The 13,149-nt window shown below is 41.3% G+C and overlaps 1 protein-coding gene across 4 annotated transcripts in view; it reads left to right on the top strand.

Moving 5' to 3' along the window:
- The window catches only part of Rasgrp3 (RAS guanyl releasing protein 3), a 108,745-nt gene that overhangs the window by 58,366 nt on the left and 37,230 nt on the right, over positions 1-13,149 (top strand). For 3 of the 4 annotated variants that reach the window (XM_028873414.2, XM_028873433.2, XM_028873412.2), the window contains exons 3-9: positions 2,687-2,884; positions 4,419-4,521; positions 6,914-6,976; positions 7,484-7,615; positions 8,950-9,097; positions 10,837-11,010; positions 11,392-11,508. In XM_028873414.2, coding sequence (XP_028729247.1) covers positions 2,815-2,884; positions 4,419-4,521; positions 6,914-6,976; positions 7,484-7,615; positions 8,950-9,097; positions 10,837-11,010; positions 11,392-11,508 — 807 coding nt within the window. In that variant the 5' untranslated portion in view covers positions 2,687-2,814. Of the gene's footprint in view, positions 1-20; positions 91-2,686; positions 2,885-4,418; positions 4,522-6,913; positions 6,977-7,483; positions 7,616-8,949; positions 9,098-10,836; positions 11,011-11,391; positions 11,509-13,149 lie in introns of all 4 variants that reach the window. The other variant, XM_028873422.2, reaches the window with a different exon arrangement.

The following is a 13,149-nucleotide window of genomic DNA, read 5'->3' as shown; positions in this document are numbered from 1 at the left end:
CTTTTTTTTTTTTTTGCCAGCTGGAACCTTGGTTTTTGAAAAGGCATTTGTAGACACAATAAGTTCCCCATGAATGAAATGTGATCACAGGTAAGTGTGCAGGAGACGGAAGGGTAAGTGGAGACACAGAAGGCTTAATGATTGCAGAAACAGATTGTAACCCAATAGCCCAGTCCACTTGGCCCATTATGAACCAGATTCTTCACTGTTCACAAATATAGCTACGAATACGGTGACAAGCCTTTAGTGCAGGGTTATTTCTAGCCACTTGTGGGGAACTCAACACTTCCAAGACAACTCAAGAATCATCTTGGGGTTTGGCCTGAAAAACCACTTACAGTCACGTACCGCTATTTCCAGCTAATTGTTCAGTCTCAACTTATAAACACACTAATGGAGCTTACGTTAGAGGGAAACTGGGGAAGTGCTGCCCAGAATGTCCTAGAAGAGGTATGAAATTCTTATTATGACTATAGATGGACCCTGTCAAATATAAAAGGCTGACAGGAATTTTTAAAGCTAATTTAAATTAGTGAATCAAACTGAAAATGGAAAAAAAAAAACTACCCAAAACCTCTTAAGTATCTCTAATTCTCTCACAAAATTGCACACATTCAGACACACTTTGGGTAATTTTTATTTTATTCATTCATAAGTCCATTCATTCCTAAAATTAATAAATCTTTTTGGAGGAATTTTCTATGGAGAGTTATTACTTTAGGCATTTGAAGAAAGATAAACCCAGGAAGAGAGTTAAGGCATGCTGAGTGGGAGGTGGCATGAGAGAGGTTTTTTTTTTTTTTTTTTTTTTTTTTTTTTTTTTTTTTTAAGTAGGTGATCAGGAAACATTTGCTGATAAAGATGGCTTTGTTATGAGGTGTAAGAGAGTTGGTTCCACACAACTTTATGAATCCCCTTCCTGTTGTTTTCATTAAGCCATTTTTTTAATCCTCCAAGAGCATCACTAGGCACAAAAACATGACTGTATAGAGTGAGTTGACAAGAACATTTTTTCCTTTCATGTAGAGTTAGATGAAGCCCATAGGCTCAATGTACGCCCAATGCACAGAGTCACCCACTGCCATCCTTTGCTGATCTCCCTGACTGGTTACAACCATGCCTATGGACATTAGTCATTTCTCCTTACGCTTTCTGCAGCCGACTGTGACCCTGCTGAAGGCGAGGAAAGAATGATTCCTTCCTTCATCTGGGTAGCTGTTGTTTCTAATTCATTGCCTGATGCTCAGTGATCGCATTAAGTAAACAACACTGGTGAGGGAAATAAACCCTGACTCAAACAGCTCACCGGTAGAGTCTCCAATTGCCCCGTTTATGCTTTCCACTGTCCAAAGTGGGTAATATTTTACAGCATGGTGGCCTCTGTGGTTCTCCATGTCCTATGATGACCTGGCATCAGAGGCTGACTCTATGAAGTAAAACGGTGCTGTCTCCCCAACAGGGACACTTTTCATTACTGACTCTAAGCCAGTTGCCCCATGGCATTCTCTTGAGTGATAATTGTGATGATCATAATTGTCTATGAATGATAGTTGTGGTTACATCCTCCTTCTGAGACGTTGTGAAAGAGCGGTGCCCTTAATACTAGATTAGGGGACAATGTTGTGACAGCTGCACTATTCACATCTGAGGGAGTCATATGAGGGAGAGGGAGTCCAGAAGTTTAATTTTAACACGGTGATCTTGCTTCTAGGACTAAAAGATGAGTTAGCTCGGATTAAACTGTTGAGTCTCTGAGGTTTACCTGCAAGTAGAGAATGATAATTGCTGCCTGACAGCGTCATTATGAAGGTCTCATCAATAAAGTTGGGTAATATCACTCAAGTTTCTACTGGTGTTTTGAATGAGAACACAGGCTCTTATGTTTGACTACTTGGTCTCCAGTTGATGGAACTGTTTGGGAAGGATCAGGAGGTGTGGCCTTGTTGGAGGAGGTGTGTCACTGGGGGTGGGCTTTGAGGTTTCCAAAGCTCACACCATTCCCAGTAGGCTCTTCCTCTGCCTTGTGTTCATGCATTGGGATGTAGTCTCAGCTACTGCTCCAGTATTGTCTCTGCCTGACACCATGCTCCTCAGCATGATGGTCATAGACTCTAACACCCTGGAAATGTGAGCCCCAATGAATGTTTTCTTTTATAAGTTGTTTTGGTTATGGTGTCACTTAAGGGCAATAAAAATGTAACTAAGACAATTACTCATAGTAACAATGTTACTATTAGCAAGTTTAGGAAAAGTTTGGAATTTGTGCTTATAGTTGTGGAACATCTACATGATCAGTGAGGGTGATGCTTACAACTACATTTGTGTTCAAAAGTGTGTGTCCCTAAATATATCTGCAATGGCATTTAACTGAGTTACGTGTACAACATTCCTGAACGCCTTAATAGGTAAGAATATGAAGAAAAGTATAGGATACTATTTTTAAAACTGTTCAGCTGCAGAAAGGGATGGTATGTAAGACGGAAGACCTCTGTGGTCTCAAATCACAGTGCACACTAAGGGACATTCCATCCAGGTGTTTCATCCTTGTGGCAGTTGAGCTCATCTGTCAATCTGACACTTTTCTTGTAGAAAATACAGTCAGGGGCAGATGGGTAGGCCCAGGGGAGGTAGGAAAACACTCCTTTGATGCGGTCCAAAGAGTAATCTTCTCTTCTTGTTCACTTAGCGTTCTCTTGAAGCGTAATTAGGGACAGAGGCTCCACGGGGCGAGAGAACCGCTGGCTGACACAGCTATGGAGATGATCTGTCTACTGCTGGAAATGTCTCCAGATTTTTGACACCGGCTAAATAACCATGGGGTCCAGCGGCCTCGGGAAAGCAGCGACGCTCGATGAACTGCTCAGCACGTGCATTGAGATGTTTGGTACGAACCTTTCCTCTTCGGTCCCCTTGTGCATCTTGACGCTGCTGCTTGCTTCGGCCCACATGCAGGTTCTTTCTGGGATAGGCTGCTGTCTCTCCAGGTTCACTGGCCTCTGCTCTTATGTCTCTCACTGCCCACAACTCTTACTCCAGACACACTGCTTATTTCTGAAACATTCATTGTGATTTTTTGTTGTTTGTTTTGGTTTTGGTTTTCGAGGCAGGGTTTCTCTGTGTAGCCTTGGCTGTCCTGAAACTCAGTCTGTAGACCAGGCTGGCCTCGAACTCACAGAGATTCGCCTGGTTCTGCCTCCCGAGTGCTGGGATTAAAGGCATGCGCCACTGCCCGGCCCTTGTGTCATTTCTACTTCCATAATTCTCTCATTGGAATTCTCTTCGAGGCCAGCAGTCATCATCCTGAATAGTCAAAATTCCTGATAACGTATCAGAAATGATGCTCACTTCTACCATCCCACTTCTTGGTGTATATTGTCATGCATATATACATGCTACCATGATGTTTGACTTATTCTTTGACTCCTCCCCGACTCTGTGTGTGTGTATTACACAACCCACTATAATCTTCATTTGTATATATCATGTATCCATCTATGCACCTTTATTTTGCTGTCTGTGTATCCACTTTCCCATTGAGCATTGGAGTCACACTAGAGAACTTCGATTAATCAGTTTAGCAATTTAATCTCTTTAATTGATAGAAAGCCAGAAGTAAGCCAGAGTAGGGCTATTGGATAAAATCCAGAATGACTGGCCAGCAAGGTGGTTCAACTAAAGGCACGGCCAGTAAAGGCATGGCCAATAAAGGCGCGGCCAAGCCCAATGGTCTGAGTTTGGTGCCCAGAGTTCACATAGTGGAAGGAGAGAACCAGTTCCTGAAAGCTGTCCTCTGACTTCCGCACATGAGGCACCCTACCCCAATAAGTAAATAAATACAAGATGATCACTTACATTTGACTTTCAGATAGTCAACGTGTGTGTGTGTGTGTGTGTGTGTGTGTGTGTGTGTGTGTGTGCGCGCGCGTGTCTCAAATAGACCAAGGCCATACTTTGTTCTGACAACTCAATCCCTATTTACTTTCAATTCAAATTGACTTGGATGTCCTGAATTGAGATTTGCTAAACTTACCGATTGCAAAGCAGAAGAATGGTGACACCATGTACCTTAGTTTGCAGGGAACTCCCGGCAGAAGTAAGAGGCGAAAAAAGATAATTGGGCTTGGGGCTGGAGAGATGGCTGAGAGATGGCTCGGAGGTTAAGAATGCATGCTGCTCTTAAAGAAGATGGGGTTCAGTTCCCAGAGGCCATGTCTGATGACTCACAACTGCCTGTCACTCCCTCTAATGCCTCTGGCTTCATGTGCACACACCTACACACATACACATAATTAAAAATAAATCTTACAAAATACAACGGGGCTTATGAGACGTTGTTGACGCTGTATTTTCTCAAGCGATGTTAAAGGAAGAAATGTTTGACCCTGCCGCCTCTTTGCCTCTTATTTTATTTTCCACAGACGACAATGGAGAACTGAACGACAGCTATTTGCCAAGAATAGTTCTCCTGATGCACCGATGGTATTTATCTTCCACCGAACTGGCAGAAAAACTCCTCTGCATATATCTTTTCAACTGCTCTGTAATGTTGATAGTCATAAATCAAGTTCTGTATTTAGATAGAGTGCCTACCCAAAACCAGTAAATGAAGATGAATAAATGGTCTTATTTAGTCACCTATCCAGATGTTTTGGGACTCTATAGATATTAGATGAAACATCTGGATGATAAACCAAATAGTTAACTAAATACTGGGTGTTTTGACCGAACTTGAAGATATCAGTAAGATGTAAAAGGAGTTGTAGGCTAAGGGTTCCCAACTTATCCTAAATATTTAGACTATTAGTATAATGAAAGATTATTTAACACTGATTCAATATTTTTCTTCTGTGATGACAACAAAGCCTAGCGTAGTCTCCATATTTCCCTGGCTGGTAAGACACACTTAAGATTCTATAAGTTTTTTTTCCCCTGTAATTTGTTAGTTGATGCTAATTTTTGGTTTTATTGACAAAACCAAACAAAATATCTGTACAAGGCCAAACATAACATTCCTCATAATTGAAAACCCATTTTATAATGAGGGCAGCTGTTTACTGATTTTGTAAGTAATATAGTCCTGAAAAATGATTAAAAAGCACATGTATGATAATGCAAGCAGTCTCACAGTTTAAGGAAGTTGATTTCCTAGGGTCCGTGTTTGCTGTACAATCTCTAAGTGTGTTTTTATATCTCTGCTTATATTAACCCAGGAGTCCCTGTATGAAAGAGAACACTTACAGAAAAGGGAGAGCCTGGGACTTAGAAAGTCTGCCCAAACATTGTTGTTACCTGCCCAGGCTGTCCCAGCCAAGCAGGGATTGAGCCTGTCCACTTCATATTCTTCCCACAAACTCAAGGAAAGGGGAGTGTTATAGAGGTTAAGAAAGACACTCACAGTTGGCGTCGTGGCACGCCTTAATCAGCACTCGGAGCAGAGCAGGTGGATCTCTGTGAGTTCGAGGCCAGCCTGGACTACCAAGTGAGTCCAGAAAGCGCAAAGCTACACAGAGAAACTGTCTCGAAAAAAAAAAAAAAAAAAAAAAAAAAGAAAGAAAGACACTCACCCTGAATGGAGAGCCTTAGAAGTGAGCAAGACTCTGCATCCATTGGTCCCACTCTTGACAGGTAGAGTGTTGGGAAGGATGAGGGAGTCAACCACATGATCTATACATTGCCCACAGAGCTCATCCACAAACGACTCTCTTATCCTTAGTGTGTTTGCTAATGCATGAAATACAAATAAAGAGGGAAGTTCAGGCATGTTAGAGTATAGTGTGGGGCATTTCAGCTGGCGTGAAAGTTGAAGACTGACATTTTCCTCCTTGGATTCTTTACCTACTCCATGCCCACTGTGTCTGTTTACAGTAGGAGTATTTGTTCAAGGAGAACCAGTGAATAATAGACTTAAGAACAAATAACGCAACCTTAATATGAACATTATATTTTCAAATACTCATCAGATTAGAGTACTTGTTATATAAAACACCAGTCCTAAATATGAAATCTCTTAGCTAAAATGGTGCTGCTATCAATTTTGAATTATGTATACTTTGCATTGTGCTTGTGACCACAGTTTGTGCTTGTTGGTTGGCAAGGAAGGTGTAACTAATTTGAAGTGAATTCTCCACCAGACCAATAATATATCCTAGAGCCTTACCAGGTCAAGTTTGACTACTTGGTGTTGATATGCTCACATCCTGCTTCTATGTCCATTTGCCTGTCTCTAGGTTGAGTTTACTTCATCCACATTTTGAAACTCAACCATTTCATACCTTGGATTTTTAACAAATTTCAGAATAGCTACTTGTGTTTTAGGAATGGTCATGGTTCACTGCAGAAAACTTAAACAGTTTAAATGCATATGCAGCAGATCTCAGAGGGGTTAAAGGACCACAATCTATTAAATACATCCAGGCTACACAAACTTAAGTTACCTGCTTCAGATTCAAGCCTGAAATCACATATAGGAAGCTAGATGAAGTCTATTTCTAGAATCAGTAGTACTCTATACTGTGTATATATATACTGTGTGTATATAAGTACTGTGACAGAATTTTTATATATATATATGATATGATATGATATGATATAATATAATATAATATAATATAAATTACACTTACATAATAAGATATCAATAAGGATGGCACACAAGTCCAAAAACACACTATTTTAAATAGACTCTCATTTGTCCAAAGCATCATATTAGTTCAGGGGTGACATTCTTTTCCTTGTATTGTTGGCTTTTCCAACAATACAAGCTTCAGAGTTTGGGGCATTTTGCATTTCAAGGCTTTGGATTAGAGGTGCTCAGCCTGTCACTCGAATTGCCTGGGATTTGTGTGAATTGCTGGGACAGTGTCGGCTAGACATGTGTGAAAAGAAGAGATGACATTTTCTTTAACTAGTCTACGTATCAGAACGCCAGTGGAGACAGCTGTGATGAGTTCCGACTGAAGGTCTGCTATTTCATGAGGTAAATACACTTACAGATTTAATTTTTTAGAGCTTTGGGTTCTGAAATTGTTGACAATTTTTTTTCCAAGCAGCCAATACTTCACCTCGTTGCCTTTGTAATACTAGTTCTCTGTTCATGGTAAGTAGGGTAGAATTTACCTTATGGACTAGAGATCAAGTATGAGATAATGCCTTACAGAGTAAAAACCAGCTCACAGATCCAGTGGATTCAAGGTTTTTCTACTCCCTCATCATATACATTACCGTGACTTGGGGGTGTGTGTGTGGGGGCTCCCCTCTGCTGTGTTCTGTAGTAAGTCAGGAAGAAGTTCAGGATTGCTGGATTCTGGTTCTTGATGGAAGGAGCAGAAAGACATGTGGTAGGATTGCTGGGGATACAAGCCAACAACTTGGAACTACAGTACTGGATTCCATGTTAAGTTCGGCTTATAAAATGGTACAATAGTGTCCAAAGAGGTCCGAGTGAAATCTTCCAGCTGTCAAAAGCCCTTCATATGCCTTTCAGGTACTGGATTCTGAAATTCCCTGCAGAGTTTAATTTGGATCTGGGTTTGATTCGTATGACTGAGGAGTTCCGGGAAGTAGCAGGTCAACTAGGATATGAAAAACACATCAACCTCATGGACATATCCAGCATGTAAGAGTGGCACACATCTTTTGGTCTTCATGGGTCCATCGCTTTGGGGAAGGGCTAGTGATGACTCTGCTTGAATGAAATCTGTATTGTTCTAGAAGGATGCTCCTCCTTTGGAGACAGCCTGGCTATAATGAATGCACCTATAGTAGACACAATCTATCTCTCCAAGCTGCAGTTTGATTGTAAAATGGGATGGTACCTTTATGGAATTATCCTGTTTAAGAAGTCCACAAGGGAGCACAGGAAAGCATCTGGCACCTAATGGATGCTGAATCCTTAGTTCTCAAACTGAACTTAGCCATTATCTCCTAAGTTCCAGCTACTCAGATCACACCACCCTGGTTTCTCCTAGGAGCCCATCAGAAAACAGTCTTGGGTCTCGGCTAAGCCTGCTGAATTGTAATCTATACCTTAATAAGATCCCCATGTGATTTATACTCTCATGCAAGCTCGAGAAGCTCTGTATCCCATTGCTTCAGAGGCTCCCCTGATGTTACATAAATGTTGACCACAGTTGTGTCCTGACTGGTCATCTCATAAGGACCTAATACTAATTAGACTCATTTAATGCAGACAAGCTAACTGCCCAGGAAAAGCTTTTTCATGAACATAGGTATGGTTGTCCATATTACAAGTGTACAGTCTATCCCAAGCTGGCCTGGAATTCATTATGGATCCAAGGCTGTCCCTGAGCTTGTGATGGTTTTCCCATCTTGGCTTGCTGAGTGCTAAGATTACAGGTGGACGTCAAATGCACATATTTTGTATCTTAGGCATTCTCTTTGCCTGGAATGCTTCTTCAAGACTAATGGATAATGAATGACCCAGGAATCATCAGGCAGGCTTGTTTACAATGCCTGCCTTTCAGACCCGTTCCTAATAAATCAGAGTCTTTGGAAGTGAGATCTAGGCCTTTTTCTTCATAATGAGTTTTTTTCAGATAACCCATATGATGCTCAAGTGTGATAAACACAACCATGGTTGTTTCCCAGGGCCTTGAATCACCTTCTATATACCAATAAACTTCTGACTTTGTAGACCTAGCCCTGACCTCTCTTCTTTAGAGTTCAAATCTTTCTTGGTCACAAGGAATACCAAGTAAGAGATTCAGAATGGATCACAGCAAACCTATCCTGCCTAGAAAAAAACAACTCCAAGTCTGTGTTCTGTTGGCAAAGGGTGGGTGGTTTTCTCTTCAAATATGGAGGGCAGGGTATGTATTTCACACAGGCTCCTGGCAGTGGGCCAAGAGTTACAGTCAGTAGTAGGTTAATATCTTCCACTGAGTGAAATGCGTTTTCGGCACGCTGACCAGACTCTCTCTTCTTTTACAGTCCTTCCTATGACTGGATGAGGAGAGTCACGCAGAGGAAGAAAGTATCGAAAAAGGGGAAGGCCTGTCTCTTATTTGACCATCTGGAGCCCATTGAGTTGGCCGAGCACCTCACTTTTCTGGAGCATAAATCTTTTAGAAGGATCTCAGTAAGAACTTGACGGTTATTCTTCCAAGAGTAACATGCGCTGTGCCAACTTTCCCAAGAGCTGCGTGTTCATACTCCCAAGTGTTGGCAGCCTCTGCCACTGGGCTCCGTTGGAAACATGCCCTCAATTCACAGGAACAATCCCTTTTAACCAAATATAAATATTATCCTGTCTTTAGTTTATGGCTCAGGAGCTATATTTCTGCCACTATATTCAATGTCTCCTTTCATAGAATTAAAGCATGATTTTTCTAAATATTCAGCAGAGATTTAACCATTCAAGGTTTATTTAGTTCGAGTGACCTCTTCCAAGTGAACTGTTTTGCTGGGAATTTTTATTTATAGCACAGAGGGAGGGGGCAGTTAACTTATTTTGGTGTCTATACAAATGCCTAACTATGAAACAGGTTGAGAATTAAGAATTGGAAGCGTTGAAGAACTCTCAACATTAGATGGCCCCTTTCTCTGAGGCAGAGGTCCTGCATTAGACTTTCCTTCCTACACATCTTGATGGACCCTCAGTCCTTCCCTACATACCGTCTCCCTTTCCATCCTTTTTCCTTCCTCACCTGCAGATCCTTCAAGATGTCTCTTTGTTGCTACTCACTTCTTTATAGAGCTCCATCAGCTCGTGACTTCAGTGTGCCTCGTGAGCTCAGGTGAAATCATTCCCCTTCCAAGGAGCCTGAAGTAAATCACATCATTGCTGGCAAACAGGATGATTTTGACTAGAGGCATGGGTTTCTTTTATTTCTCTTTCTCCTTTCTTCCTTTTCTTTCTTTCTTTCTTTCTTTCTTTCTTTCTTTCTTTCTTTCTTTCTTTCTTTCTTTCTTTCTTTCTTCCTTCTTCTTTCTTTTCCTTTCTTCTTCCTTCTTTCTTTCTTTCTTTCTTTCTTTCTTTCTTTCTTTCTTTCTTTCTCCTCTCTCTCTTTCTTTCATTCTTCCTTCTTTCCTCCCTTCCTTTATTTTTTTTTAACTTTCAGTAGTACTAGGGATCAAACCTAGGGCCTTGTACATTCTAGAAGCTGCATCCTTAGGCCAAGAAGCAGAAATTTCTGAAAGACTGATGCATTCACCAAGCAAATCCTGTTTGTAGAGAACCTTCATGATGCTTCTCAGACATGCCAAGGAAAGTGATTCCCTGAACTTTGTATAGGATACAAGGCTTCAACTTATGTGGCGGCATCTGCCCTCACAGTCTGAAAATATGTCTGGATTGCTAAAGGGCATTTATTTTTTTCCTATCTCCTTTGTCCTCTTGAAATACAAGAGTCTTATTCTTATTTGAGAGTATTATATTCCATCCATTTCCTGTTCTTTAGTGTGTGCCATTGTATCTTAAATGTGCTTATTCTTTGGCGTCACTGGTAGAACTAAAAATGGAAAACCTTAGTTCTTTCCTGGGGAAGATATTGTTCTTATCTGCCTTGGTATTCCCAGGCTAATGGCCTAGATGGATGTGAGTGTTTGATAAGTCTGGAATCCTCTAGAATAGACCTTTGAATCTTCCCCCTAAAGCACTGCGATTTGTGTGTTTGTGGGAGTGATTTTTGAAATGTAGCAAAATGGTGCTTAAAGGCGCAGAGCTCCGGAACTTGAAGGAATTCTTTATAAACGGGAAATGGAAGAAATCACCATGTTGTCACGAAAGGCTAGCTCACCCCCTTTACCCAACTGTCTCATGTCTGATTTTGTGAATCTCTGTCATAGTTTAGAATCTCTGGTTCTTCCTTTCACCAGTTCACAGATTATCAGAGCTACGTCATCCATGGCTGCCTGGAGAATAACCCAACGTTGGAGAGATCTATTGCTTTATTTAATGGAGTCTCCAAGTGGGTCCAGTTGATGGTTCTCAGCAAACCAAGTCCTCAGCAAAGGGCAGAAGTCATTACAAAGTTCATCAATGTAGCACAGGTTTGTCTCATACTCAGACCTGGGTTTGGGGAGTCTGTGTAGTCATTAATTTTTTTGAGAAAAGTCATCGAGAACTTTGGGGTTAACAATAGAAGAGCTGGACAGTTAAACTGCTTGTAAATGTCTAATGAACAAACCATACTGCTCTCACACAACAAGGCTGCTCTTACGGCAGTGCTTTACAACTACTTAATTGTGTTCTGTGAAATATGGTATCTTTCTAAGAGGATTCAATTTTCATCTCCTCTCAAACTGATGTTTCCTCCCTAGATTCTTGTTATCAACCATGTGCTTGTATTCACCTATAATTTGGGAAATTCAGAATAACTTTTAGAAATCCTTACCAAGTACCGCTGTTAACATTTTTTTTTTTAATTGTAGAAACTCCTTCAACTGAAAAATTTTAACACCTTGATGGCAGTGGTTGGCGGCCTTAGTCACAGCTCCATTTCCCGACTCAAAGAGACCCATTCTCACCTCTCTTCAGAAGTTACAAAGGTACCGTGGATTTTGATCTGAATTCGGAGCAAGCAGTATAGATTGCTGAAATGTACTCTGGTCCTGACAAGTATTACATGGGAGAGCAGCGTTTTCCTCTTAAACCAGTACAAAGTTACCCATAGGGAAATAAATAGGAAGGAAATAGGCCTATCAGCAGATTCGACACAGAAAACCATATTGCTGCTCGTGGGAAGTGTTACACTAAGAATGTTCTGGCCAGGTTGGTGGGATGGTCCAGCAGGTGAGGATGCTTGTCACCACCCCAAGTGACCGGGGTTTGATCCCTGGAACCCACATGGTGGAAGGAAAGAGCTTATTCCGAACAGTTGTCCTCTGATCTGCACGCATAGGCTGAGTCATGCATGCCTCTGCTCCAATAAATAAATAAATAGAAATAGAAAAAAATATGCACTCCAATAAATAAATAAATAGAAATAGAAAGAAATATGTCCTAACCAAAGATGAATGAATGTATTGTAAATATCACCAAATATTCACGTGGTGCTGGCTGTGTGATTAGCACTCTGATGAATGGGGAAGATATCAGATGAGTAGGATCAAGACCCCATGCTCACTGATGCCTGCTCTAGTTACAACACTGTGGCACGTGGGAGAGGCAAAGAAAAGGGAAGCCAGAGGTCTTATATAGAAATATTCAGACTCATGGGGTGGTGGTGGCGCATGCCTTTAATCCCAGCACTCAGGAGGCAGAGGCAGGCGGATCTCTGTGAGTTCGAGGCTAGCCTGGTCCAAGACAGGCACCAAAACTACACAGAGATACCCTGTCTCAAGAAACCAAATAAATAAATAAATAAATAAATAAATAAATAAACAAATAAAAGCAATATTCAGGCTCAAAAGCATGTACCTTTGAAAGCCAGTTCACAAATTGATATTCTCTACTCTATTTATTTACAGACCATATCAAATAACCATTTTTCTTACTGAGCCGAGAGGAACATGGTTTTCCTTATGCTAACCCTTGGCTGTAATAGCAGCAGTAGGGTGTGTTCTGTGTTAACCCTAAGGAACATGAAGATAAAGACAATGGAAATTGGTTAAACAATAAAGCAGTCTGTTGTCTGACAACCCCGGCAGTCCAGTGGCTGAGGGAACTCCAGGCGTGACCTTTTCAGAGTCTGGCTCAGTTGCTCCTCCTTCTTCCCAGTATCAGGGATTTGTGGCTGCTTTTGTTCATTTTTTGTTTTATTTGTTTGTTTGTTTGCTTGCTTGCTTTATTAGCCCGGCTTCCCTCCTGGTTGGGCTTTGGGGAGCAACAGGAAAGATCTACTCTTTTATTCATGAAAGACTTCTCATTTGAACTCTCTTCTCGTTAAAGACCTACTTTCTAGACATGTTTGGCCATCTCAAGTCCATCCTGGACCAGTATCAGTTGTCATAGAAATACAGTGTGCTTAGTGGCTCAACCCTCTGTTCCTAAACTGTCCACAAAGGGGTGGAATTCCTGTGCTGGAGCAGATGATGATTGGGGCCGATCCCTTCCTATACCCTGCGGGGAAGGGGTAGAAACAGGTCATCTGAGCCTTGTGGGATGCTTTGGGAAGGGGGAGACTAATAAGAGGAGATTAATTAGAAAGTCTAATTGTTGTTCACTAACCAGCAAAAACGATCTATATA

Source organism: Peromyscus leucopus, chromosome 22, assembly GCF_004664715.2.
Source record: "Peromyscus leucopus breed LL Stock chromosome 22, UCI_PerLeu_2.1, whole genome shotgun sequence".
In the NCBI taxonomy this organism is placed as follows: Eukaryota; Metazoa; Chordata; class Mammalia; order Rodentia; family Cricetidae; genus Peromyscus; species Peromyscus leucopus.
The sequence above is the reverse complement of the archived record's forward strand: the minus strand, read 5'-3'. Positions and strand labels throughout refer to the sequence as shown.